The 12,364-nt window shown below is 37.6% G+C and overlaps 1 protein-coding gene across 9 annotated transcripts in view; it reads right to left on the bottom strand.

Moving 5' to 3' along the window:
* GRIA3 (glutamate ionotropic receptor AMPA type subunit 3) overlaps nucleotides 1–12,364 on the bottom strand; it is a 307,490-nt gene that overhangs the window by 59,504 nt on the left and 235,622 nt on the right. For all 9 annotated transcript variants that reach the window (XR_010132479.1, XM_063702875.1, XM_063702874.1 and 6 more), the window contains one exon: nucleotides 3,363–3,561. Coding sequence is in view for 8 of the 9 variants with exons in the window: in XM_063702875.1 (XP_063558945.1) it covers nucleotides 3,363–3,561 (199 nt within the window). In the remaining variant the exon portion in view is untranslated. The remainder of the gene's footprint in view (nucleotides 1–3,362; nucleotides 3,562–12,364) is intronic.

Below are 12,364 nucleotides of genomic sequence, written 5' to 3'. Positions count from 1 at the left end.
CATGCATTCTGCTCCCTGCCTTTGCTGATGGAACAGGTCCCTCTGTTCCACTGATCGTGGGATTGTAAGATGACAGCTAGGGAAAGCTCAGAAAATGAGAGAAACAAATGAATCATTTAAAAATACCATCATTTTAATGGCAGCTTTACTCAGGACAAGTAAAAATGTCTGCAGGGCAATTAGAAAAGAATTTTATTTTATTTATTCCTATCTCTTAGTGGAAGGACTAGAGGGCTGGCCCTAGGCTGTCTTATGTTATTACAATTTGGTCCCTGTAGTATTAGTATAGAGTGAGCACGGGAAGAAATGAGTTCATATTATGTTTGTAAATGTTGCATGTGATCTTGTTTCATCCTCTGAAGTTCATAAGGCATGCTATCAGAGATCCCCAATGTGCGTGTGTGTGTGTGTGTGTGTATGTGAGTTACTGTTGTTTTTTTGTTTTGTTTTGTTTTTGTTTTTGAGACAGAGTCTCACTCTATTGCCAGGCTGTAGTGTTGTGGCAAGATCTCAGCTCACTGCAACCTCTGAATCCCTGGTTCAAGCGATTCTCCTGCCTCAGCCTCCCGAGTAGCTGGAATTACAGGCATGCACCACCACGCTCAGCTAATTTTTGTATTTTTGGTAGAGACAGGGTTTCACCGTGTTGACCAGGCTGGTCTCAATCTCCTGAGCTCGTGATCTGCCTGCCTCGGCCTCCCAAAGTGCTGGGACTACAGGTGTGAGCCACTACACCTGGCCAGGAGTTAGTTTTTAAAATTGCCTTTATGACCTGACATCACTGAAGAATGAAGGGGAAGTGACATGACTGTGGCAGTCAAGTCCCTAAATAAAGGATGATGTGCTCTTGCTGGCTGCCTTCTTTGCCCCATTGGATTTAAATGGCTTGGAGACCAATTGGCTGCCGGCCCCACAACCCTGTATTGCACGAATATCAAAGATAGTCTTTGTTGGGTCTAGATAACATTTTCAGTATAAGCAGGTTAAAGGAGTTGGTTTTTCTATGCTGCTTTTATAGTTCCACTTTTAGATAATCAACATTCGTGTGCTGCCCTGAAGAACCACCCCACCAAGTCCTTAATGATGCCACCAGTGACCATTTGGGGAAACAGAAAAAGTGGCATGCCAGAACTAGAAAATGATTTGTACTTCCTTATACTTAGAAATATCCAGCTCCCTGTGTAATCAGATTTTCAAAACAGCTCAATTTCCATATGAATTACTCATTGGCTAGGAATTGATGAGCATTAGAAACCACAAACCAATCAGAATGTGGCAATAGCTTTGCTCAGAATTAAATGTTGATTCAAATCAGCTCTGGTAATATGATGCCCTTTAATGAAATCATGATTGAATGATTTAGTAGATGCTTTCCTAGTTTTTGAGAAAGACACAGAATAAGTGGGAGATGGGGTCTGGGCATGGGGGCAATGAATATTTGGTCACACTTTCTGCCTCTGGGCTAATAAATCTCTTCATCTTTCCAGAGAGCCTCCTTTTGCCTGCAATATGGATGAATGGCCTTTGAAAGCCTAATGGGAATTGATGCCGTTTATTGATTACCATTTAAAGCACAACTTTCTAACCTCTAATTGTTTTTGAAAGAAAAATGCTTTCCAGTGGAACAAGTATCTCTTATCTGAGGGTTCAAGTCTGGCGTCTTGATGTCCTAAGTGGTTAATTACTTCATATAGAAACTTCTGGTGTCTTGATATCCTAAGTGGTTAATTACTTCATATAGAAGCTTCTGGTGTCTTGATATCCTAAGTGGTTAATTACTTCATATAGAAACTTCATGCCTATTGGGATGGTTATCATAAGCTCTGTTGAAGGTTGATATCAAACCAGATTTCCATGGAGCTGGTTATGTGTTGACTACTCATCAGATGGAAATCCCTGGCTTCTAGCCCCGATAAATGTGAGTGATTTCATGGGGGCAGGAAATTGTTTCTAAATAAGCTTCTGGGACTGCCATAGTAGTGAGGGTCAAGGCCAGATTAGTTCCAGAGGGTCTTCATGTCATTTTGATGCTCCCAACATTGGACCCCTCCTCCCAGTTGGGGATTATGATCTGGTCAGTAAACAGGCGGTATAGGTGAGATATGGATATCTTGAATCAATGAGAATTCTTGAAAGCGTCCCAGGACTAATACATTCTCTTTCAGGGAGTGAAAACTGTTTATAGTTAATTGCTGTAATGTCAAGAAATGTACTCTTCCTGGTTTACTGTGAAGTAATTGGACAAATCTCATGATAATACATGTAGAAATGTATTTCTTATTGATTATTTAAAAAGGAGGTTTAGAACCACCATCTGTTTACTCTGGGCCTTTGAGGAAAAATCAGCAATTATATCTGTCATCCAGTAACTTGATTATTGGTTGGAGAGAGTGACTAACTACTCCACCTACTACCCAAGTGGCTTCTGGATCATTGCTACAACTAGTTACTGTAGTTACAGTAGCAGGCAGTAGTAATATTATAGAATGTGTCCATTTTCTAATCTAAATTAGCATATTTTTCTTGTTGGGGTAACTGAAAAAACATTTTAGTTCTTAAAAACTCTACTAGTATTCTTCCTTAATAGTCCAGTTACCACAGAATAAAGATCTTGATGGTTTATGTGAAAGTGGTTTGTCCTTCATATTATCCTTCTATCATTTCCTGCTTCAATCTCCTTTCATCTTTCCTCTTGACAGACTTTACATAGCTTTATTAACTTTTGCTAATGAACAATTTACTGTTTCCTGAATAAGATTTTGCCTATGAGGAGCTGAGGGAATACGTCTACCCAAGAAATTAAAACAATTATCAGCTGTCCTGAAAATGAAATTATCACCATGTACACAAATACTTGATACAATTGTAATACATCTCAATACACAACTAACATTTAAAATAGAATACGTAATTTCTTATAGACCGTTACTCATCAGTCTTAGAGTCAATTGCCTAACTTCTGTGAACCTCTGAGACATAAAAGCACTGCTTTTGTAAAAGCTAGAAAGCAGAATATATATTATTTAGTTCAATCCCCTCATTATTCAAGTGAGGGGACTGAAGCTGGTAGAAGTTAAATGGCTTGCCCAAGGACAAACAATCACTTTGTGGCAGGGTTGGGATTCAAACCTGGGAGTCCAAACTCAGTGCCCTCGACATGCAACTTGTTATGTCTTACTCAAGTCTTGGTTCTAAACGACAATGAAGTAGATCACCAACCAAGCAGCCCAGTATTTAAGATGCTCTCCTTTGATAACATTCCCACTCTTTCCCAACTCTCCCTTAAAAGCACTGTGAACTTGCCTTTGTGAGAAGATGATAAAATAAATATCAGCAGGCTCAATTAACTGCAGAGCACTTACTCTGAAAAATTCTTTTGTTGAACCGGAGTCCAGGGTCCCATATGCAATTTCAGTCTGTTTAGCTAAGTCTTCAGCACTCTCTATGGGAGAAACCATCCTCTCCACAGTCAGGAAAGCAGCGAGATTGGCAGTATAGGAAGAAATTATGATCAGGGTGAAGAACCACCAAACCCCTCCAACAATGCGCCCAGAGAGTGATCTATAAAACAAAACAAAAACAAATCCAGACCCAGAGGGGCCAGATCTAAGTTTAAGAAATCCTTGTCTTTATTTCTGGAAAGAGGAGTGGTTTCAGTATAGCTGATGAAGGAGGGAAATAGATGATGTGAGGGAATTAAAACGTTAAACAAAGGTCACATGTTAACAACAATACCCCATGTCATAATGGCATACTATGATGGTGCGTGCATAATACTTGTCAGGCCTATACACGTTTCAAAGCAGGATTTTCTTTTTAAAAAATGAGGTCAGGTCTCTCTATGTTGCCCAGACTGGACTTGAGCTCCTGGGCTCTAGCTATCTTCCAGCTTCAGCCTCCTGAATAGCTGGGACTACAAGTGCACTCCCAGCAGGATTTTTCCTTTTAATTACAGGAAAAAAAAATATATATATTTTTACCATCTCCTGCTTCCACAAGTAATAATTTAACTTATTGAGTTCTCTTCCTGTGAAGTTTGCTGGGCACACCTGTAGAAGCAAATGGTTTTCAGCCTTGGCTCCACATTAAAATCACCTAGGATCTTAAAAAAACACTCATGCCCAGGCCCACCAATTAAATCAGGACTTGGGAGGTAGGATGCAGACATTTAAATTTTTTAAAGCTCATCAGGTGATTACAAAGTGCAACCAAGGTTGAAAACCACTGCTACAAGGTAATGTCATGAGAGAAACATAGTCAAAAACCTCTTCTCACTTGAAGATAAATGGGTAGGTGCTGGAAAATGAGCACTATTCACTTTGAGTTTAATAAATTTAACAAAGACATTGCTATTTTGTGGAGTTGGTCATCCATAAGGCAAGGAGCTAGATGATAATATTTATTATCATCTTCATATAAATAGCTTTTGGGGCCCAGGAGATTAGAAACTTTCTCCTTTGACAACTAAGCCTTAACCACTCAGGGCAGACTCCAAGTGAAGTAGGAAACTACCTGTATAGTCGGATTAGAGGCATCAAAAGGCTTGCTTCCTCCATACGCCCTTCCACCCCCACACACAGAAAACGAAAACAAAATCATCCTCCTGGTCTGATGGAGAAATTCTATTGGAATCACGCTCTGTGTTGTCTTCAGGAGGCTTGATCAAAATATAACACATTACTTCAACAGCACCCACTGTTTATTCAGTTAGTAGGGAATGGGAAAAAAGATGGGTAAGTTTTAATAAGGGGAAATTTTTGTTCTTAAATGTTACTGTGCATCAGCATTACCTGAGGTGTTTGTTAAAATGCAGATTCAGAATAGCCGAATGCCCAAGAATCTGCACTTCTTAAGCATCACAGGTGATTCTGCTGCAAGTGGTCTGCAGACCAAACTGAGAAACATTGTTCTTCTACATCAGTGATTCTCAGTTCTGCCTGCATATCAATATCATCTAGGGAGCTTCAGTCAAAACACGTCAACACAAAAAGACAAAAAACCTTGCCTAGGCTTCAAGACCAATTAAATCATAACCCTGGGGGTTGGGACTAAGCAGCAGCACTTTATAAAACTCTCAAGGTGCAGACAGGGTTGCAAGTTTGGTCCTGCATCACGAGTGTTCCTCAGAGACAGGGACCATAAGAAGTTATTGGACAGTGTGAGGGAATTGAATGCTCAGTGATGGGTAATGGCTTGTACTCAGGAAACTTCATCTCCTTCGCAGTGTTGCTGAAGGCTGGCTCTGTCTGCAGAAATGAAAATCTGCTCCCTAGGTTTTATAAAACATTGCCACATCATCCTTAGGATAATTCTGCTGTGTGGCAGAGCTCCATCCTAGTTACGCTATGTTCTCCCATGCCCAGAAAAACTCACAGGAAGAGAACCCACTCTGTCATAAAGTCAAGAATAGGCGTAGGAGCCTGGCATATCTCCAGGCTCTGTGGGAAGAGGGTAGTTCTGGGCTGAGAGCCGGCAAATCAAGCTCTTCTCTGTCTGTACCAGCATTTCACCACTTTAAAGCGAATTTAAATTCCTGTGTCCCAAGATAACCTTTTTCTGGCCTCTGGAAAACTCAGTTGTTTTAGATGCTACACTCTGATTGAATAATTTTGGCAGGTATTTTGATAAATATTTATTATTGGTTAACTATAACAAACTGACTTGATTTTTTTTACATCTGCAGTTCCTGTTCGTCCCTAGATTCCTGAGACAACCCTTATTTATTTCCTGAACATGATCACTTTTAGCTTTTTGAATTTGAAAATCTGCTTTGCAGTAGATTTTTCTAACAGTTATACTATCTCAGGATTTCATCTGGGAACATTTCTCTTTTAATCAGAAGTAAAAACATCTGGATGAGTCAGAAAAGAATGTGTCACACTTCTGAATGCTAAAAGTATACAGGGTGTTTTGATTATGCATTTAGACCTTTCAGAGTCTTTCTTCATTGTTGCCACATACATTTAATTTATTCTGAACTGATCTGACTCTAGAAATAATTTTGCTATATAAAAGATTAACATTCCAAAGAAACATCCATAGTAATAGAGGAACAAAAATGATAACAATTATAGCTAATACTTATTGAGCACTTCTTGTGTGCCAGACTCTGTTCTAATTGCTTTACCTGTGCCAATTATTTTAATTCTCTATCCCTATGGTTAGGTACTATTTTAAAGATAAGCAAACAGAGGTATTTTACAGATAAAGAAACTGAGGCACAGAGAGGCAGAATAGAAAATAAAACATTTAAACTTATACACTAGGAGAGAAATACCCACATTTTTGTAGTATAAAATACCCTTATTTTGTATAAGAAAATCCAAAATGGTGTGCAAGTTATAGAAGGTACAAATTTTCTCCAAACACTGAGAAATATAGTGGCATGAAAACCAAACATATTTGTATAATTATTGTTTATTATCTGTTGTTCATTTGGGACAGAACTGTGACTGTCATTTTTATTTGGAATGATGAGGTTTTGCCAGACCAAGGAGAAAACTGACTTTGGAGTAATTCCAGAATCACAGTTTGATATGGAAAGAGGTATATTTTGCTGCTGTGAATACTAATGGTAGTTTATGCATTGTCTACTTGACAATGTGGAGAAAAATACAGTAATTTATGGAAATTACACTGTGCCATTGTATTGAGGCTAATGGACTGTGGCTGTGTCAGTCTGATCTAAAATCAAGCCTGCACATCATAATCTGGTTATTTTGGCCACTTTAGTACTGACTCAGATCATCATGTGGTTGATCTGAATGACTCAGCTGTTGGTTGTTGACATGACTGAAAATAAACCTAAATGCAAAATGGTCATTTTCATGGCCTCTTGTCTACATGGTTATTGACTTTGGCAATTTTGTGGTTAATGTCATGATATACCTATGATCATGGAGAATTTGGGTGATTACCCACATAAAAATGGTATAACAGTACCTGCATACCTCAGCAGAGATAGAAAAGGAGCTTCAGTGGAATCAGTGTGGAATGCACAAGCTTGCATTCAACATTCTCGCCTCAAAACAGTAGTAGCTTAGACAAAAGATTTGATGGAATTTCCACCACTTTATTCCCTTGTTTAGCATAAGCGCCTCAATCCTTTCACTGAGAAAAAGTGCAGTGGAACCTACAGGGAAGAAGCTCCATAGGCATTTTTACATTTACCTTTTCTCATTAGGGAAACTATAGCCACTTAAACTCACATTTCACATGGAGGTTATATAAAAAGTGACTGATGGGTCAATCCCATCATATTTTATAAAGGATCTATTAAAATAAGACAAGACTTTATAGTTGAGTTAAAAAAACCTGTCATTTTCCAGTATCTTTCCCTCCATTAATGCAGCTACAAAATGTTTAACATTCATTTCAAATAGTTTTGTTGCACAAGACAGATTTCAAGGTTAGCATAATGAAATGGCTGTAAAATGCTGCACATTTAGTGTTTATAAAAGTGCATTATAAGAAGCGTATCATACCTTTTGAGGAAATGTAAGAGGAGGCGTGAAGTTAATGAAAGTAAATTAGCAACAAGAGGAAAACAGACATATAAAAAGCACTGCAAAATACGTACATCAAATAATATACAATGCTCTTGTTATCTGTAATAATAAAGAACTAGATTTTCTGAGTTAATAATAAAATATATTTTATGACCTTTGAAATGATAATAAAAGTGAGCTATGTGCTATAACCTTCATCTTGTAAGTAAATTTTATAATCTTCACTTTACTAGCTTTACAAGATGAAGAGCTGGGACTGAAAACTGCTTCTCTATTGTACAAACTCTTTATCATTCCTTTTTTTCTCTTCTTTCTTCCAAAGTATGCATCATTTCTATACTCCATTTAATGCCATGTCTGTGACAGATTTTTAAAAAATGTGCAGAATCAATCTTTGGTTCTTACAGTCTTCTCTGATGGGAATAAGTAACCATGTCCCAAAGACTGAAAACTACAGCTTTTAGCCAGAAAAGCCATGAAATAGTTGTAATAAAAATTCTGCTATTACCTCATTAATTTATTATTACATCACTACTACTTTGAAGTGAATTTGCAGTAAGATAAAGACAGTGGTCATACATCATCAGAGGAAAGGGTATGCTTAAAATATAGCCAAAAAATCCTATTGTCTTTGATCTCATTTATTTTATACCCTTCATGTCTTTTATTATTCTGCACATACTTTACATTTTAAAGGAGGATCTACGTGTCAACTAATCTGGACAGATCCCCTGCCCTCTTCAACAAAGTACTTCATATCTTGAAAACTTAACAGGAGAGTAACACCTTTGGAAACATCTATACACAGTAATCAGGTTCAAGTTCATCTGTTCTTTCCATTTTCTCTGTAATAATTCCCCCAACTCTCATGTCTTCAATTTGTCTAGCCCTCAGATGTCCCTGCAGCTGCACAGAAAGTCAGCAGGGGGAGCATTTGTCTGGAAGGACTTGGACTCTGGACTGCTTAGTGGTTCTATCCAAGTTTTACAAAGGAAATAAATTTCATATTAAAAATAAAGTTATAACTTCCAGCCAATATCAGTAAGACATAGTAGAATAATACAATAAAAATATTTGCAAGAGTTGTAATCTTTAACAAAAGCAAGTTCAAGAAGGAATGTTGCTGGTTATTTCTCATCAGAGGTCAGCTCTTTGATACTAACTGGTATTTCAACTGTATTCCCAAGGAGTTTTAGGAACTAAAATGCAAATGTTATATTAGCTGTTAGTATTTGTGAAACTAGCATGATTATGTGCAGCCAATTTAATAATGACAATAGCTATTATTTATTGAGAACTTACATGCTAGGCACTGTGCTTTTTATTTCACAGATGAAGAACTGAGGCTTAGCAAGGTTTAGTGATTTGCCCCAGGTTACACAACTGCTAAGCAGATTGTGAATCTAGTGAGGCTAACTCCAGTGCCCACGTGCTTAACCACTATGATTCTTCCATCTGCTTGTACCCACTGCCTGTCTTCTCCTTCCCCACTCAGGAGGAAAAAGGTTGAATTGAATCTCCTCGTACCTTCCACCGACTCCTCCTAATAAATCAGTTTGTATGTGGACAAAACCTCAGCTTATTATATTGATTACCTTCTCTAGAGTTAGCTCGGCCTCCAGCTTCATGTAGAACAAACTTTTTCACTCTGAACAATTATGGTAGTTCAAACCTAATATTGACATAGACTCTTTAAGCTTCTAGGTAGCTGTGAATAATTTGGTGGAAATGTAATGATGCCATCAGTTTTTCTCATGATGTCTTGTTTCTGATTTCCCAGTCTCTTACTTTGAGCATACACACTCTCGATAATATTTTAAATGCTCACTGCCTTCTTTCATTGAAAACCAGAAAAAAGGTAGAGTTTCTTTAGAGGTTGAAAGAATGGAAAACAGCTCTTATGCCTGAGCATGAGGAGAGGAATGGAACAAACAGTGCAACTTCAGGTTGGTAGTGGGAGGCAGTGTGCAGTAGTGGAAATAATCATACTGTTGCCTCTGAAAACCTCCACGACCTAGGATTTCATCACATCATCCTTCGGGTGCTGTTCCCTTGTCTGTGATATGGGAAAAAGCAGCATGAAGTGGAAAGAGCATGTTTTGGAATTGGAGCTTGGTTTGTACTCAGGCTCTGCCATTAGCTGTGTGGCTGGGCAAATTATTTAATCTGACTATCACCTTCTTCAACTTAAAAATAAGTATAATGCCCACTCTGCAGTGGTGTTTTGAGGATTAAAATCCACCTGATAATGGAGGTAAAGTGCCTATACACAGTGGGAGCTGAGGGAAGGTGGTTGTTGTCCCTCTGCCCCCAGTAAATGGAAGCAGTTGGGCTAATTTATGTCTGACATTTCCTCCTGCTCTAATACTTAAATTCTACTTTAAAATGTGGTCTCATAATTTCTTGAATTGCTTCAATTTTGAGAAAAGTCAGAGTGTATAATGCATGCTCACATTCTGGGCTTTCTGAAGAGTTTGCATTCCAACCGTGGCCATTAAACAGAAATAAAGTATACTGCTGGTGTTTGCAGTCAAGGCAACCACAAATCTTAGAGTAACAACTATGTTAGTATCAGAAATTTCTAAATCTGTTAATAGTTCTAGAAACATCACAGTGATTGCTGTTATACAATTGAGCACAAACATATAATGAATAGAGCTCTCAAGACAAGGAGAAACATGTTTCCTCTTCACTAGTATATATCAGAAACATGCTAAGAAGCATAACATTTTATTAAAAGGCTTAAAGGTATAATTTATTTCGAAAGACACATAAAAGACAATATTGGAGGAGGGATCACCCATATGGTAGAAAACATAGAGCTCATAAAGGCAATAATTTATTACTTAAAAGTATAGTAAGAATAATATTTGTTACTCTAGGCTAGTGTTATTCTGTAGGTTGTGTGCCCTATTTCTGGGTTTAATTGTAACCAGAATTAAAAAAAAATGACACAATAGAAAATATCAGAGTGCATTGCATATTGTAAGGGTAAAGTATGGTGAACCTTTGGTTATATACATATGTGTATCCTGAGTTGTGATGGAAAATTTACTTCTTACTGTGGGTCATGGTAAAAAAATTTTGAAAGCCATTGCTCTTTATGACAGTGTCTAGTTTAGTATAATAAAATACATACTTTGAAAAAAAGCATTTGATATATCTCAGTGCCAAAGAAGAGCCACAGCTTACATTCTACTATAAGACATTAATAAACCCGTTCAACTTGTCATTTTCAGGCCATAATCTTTAAGTTATTACTTAATGAATCAATATATATATAAATTCTTCTAAAAATGAGAAGAGTACTTTTTGAGTATGCAGAGTAGTATGCAGCACTCCAATGGGGATACCACAAACTTAGTTCTGAAAATTCACTTACAGAAACCAATAAAATCTTGAGCCTTAATGACTCTTTAGTATTGTCTCAACATAGATTACCAGCCATGTTAAAAATCATTTAATTATAGGATCATTCAGAAACCATAGTCTCTTGAAGTGAACATTTCAAAAAATAAAGAAACTAGCAAAATAAACTCCCAGATAATACAAAAAATGACATACATTCTAAGCACAAAAGGAACAGGGAGTGAAATAATTTGGAGAATGTAATTAAGCAGATTGAGAAAAGCCAAAAAAAGTGTGACTTCGATAAATGAGGCATACCCCATACAGACTATTTTAAAAAGCTGCTGAATATGGTTACCAATTAGTTATGCTGCAAGGCTTCTTTTTAGATGTTTTATGGTCCAAGTGGATAATCTCAAAATGAAGTATGCTGTAAAAACATGGTAGGACTCTTCTGAGTCTTTATATTTCACATGAAAATCCCTAATGTGTTTGTATAATTGACTCTGGTCAGTATTTGGATTAATGTTCAAGTTTACCAAAACCTACAACTTTTTTGTCTCAAAATATAAAGATGTTACAGTCACCTACAATGTATTATGATTAAGAATTCACCGCCATATTTGTTTAGGTTTAGACTAAGTTTGTGAGGCTCAGGACATTCATGTTCAATATTTTGCTTTTCTTAGATAAAATTTGCATACCATAAAATTCACCAATACAAGTGTACGATCAGTGATTTTAGTAAACGTAGAGTTGTGCAACTATCATCACGATCCAATTTTAGAGCATTTTTATCACCCTAAAAAGTTCCTTCACGCTCATTTGCAGTTAATCCTGGCAGGCCTAGGACTAGGATGAGGCAAGTGAGGCAACTCCCCCACATGCAAAGTTTAAAGGGGCATCAAAATCTCATTAATCAAGATAAATAGAATTTTAGTCCAATATTTAAAAAATTAATGCATAATATCAAAATTTTAAATCAAGCTTGGATGTGATCCCTGTACTTGCTTTACTTAGGCTCACTTGCCTCACCCTGATACTGGCCCTGATTATCCCCTCTCTGCTCCCTGCAAGCCCTTGGCAACCGCTAACGTACTTTCCATCTCTGTAGACTGCCTATTCTGGACAAATAGAATCATACAATATGGGATATTCAATAAATGGGATTCAAATGGCATGATATGTGGCCTTTTGCATCTGGCTTATTTCACTTAGCATTAACTTTTTTTTTTTTTTTTTTTTGAGACTGAGTTTTGCTCTTGTTGCCCAGGCTGAAGTGCAATGGCGCAACCTTGGCTCACTGCAATCTCCGCCTCCCAGGTTCAAGTGATTCTGCTGCCTCAGCCTCTCATGTAGCTGGGATTACAGGTGCCCATCACCATGCCCAGCTAATTTTTTGTATTTTTAGTAGAGACGGGGTTTCACCATGTTGGCCAGGCTGGTCTTGAAATCCTGACCTCAGGTGATCCACCTGCCTTGGCCTCCCAAAGTGCTGGGATTACAGG

This window comes from Gorilla gorilla, chromosome X, assembly GCF_029281585.2.
Source record: "Gorilla gorilla gorilla isolate KB3781 chromosome X, NHGRI_mGorGor1-v2.1_pri, whole genome shotgun sequence".
NCBI lineage: Eukaryota > Metazoa > Chordata > Mammalia > Primates > Hominidae > Gorilla > Gorilla gorilla.
Note: the sequence above shows the minus strand (reverse complement) of the source record. Positions and strands in the feature narration are given on the sequence as shown.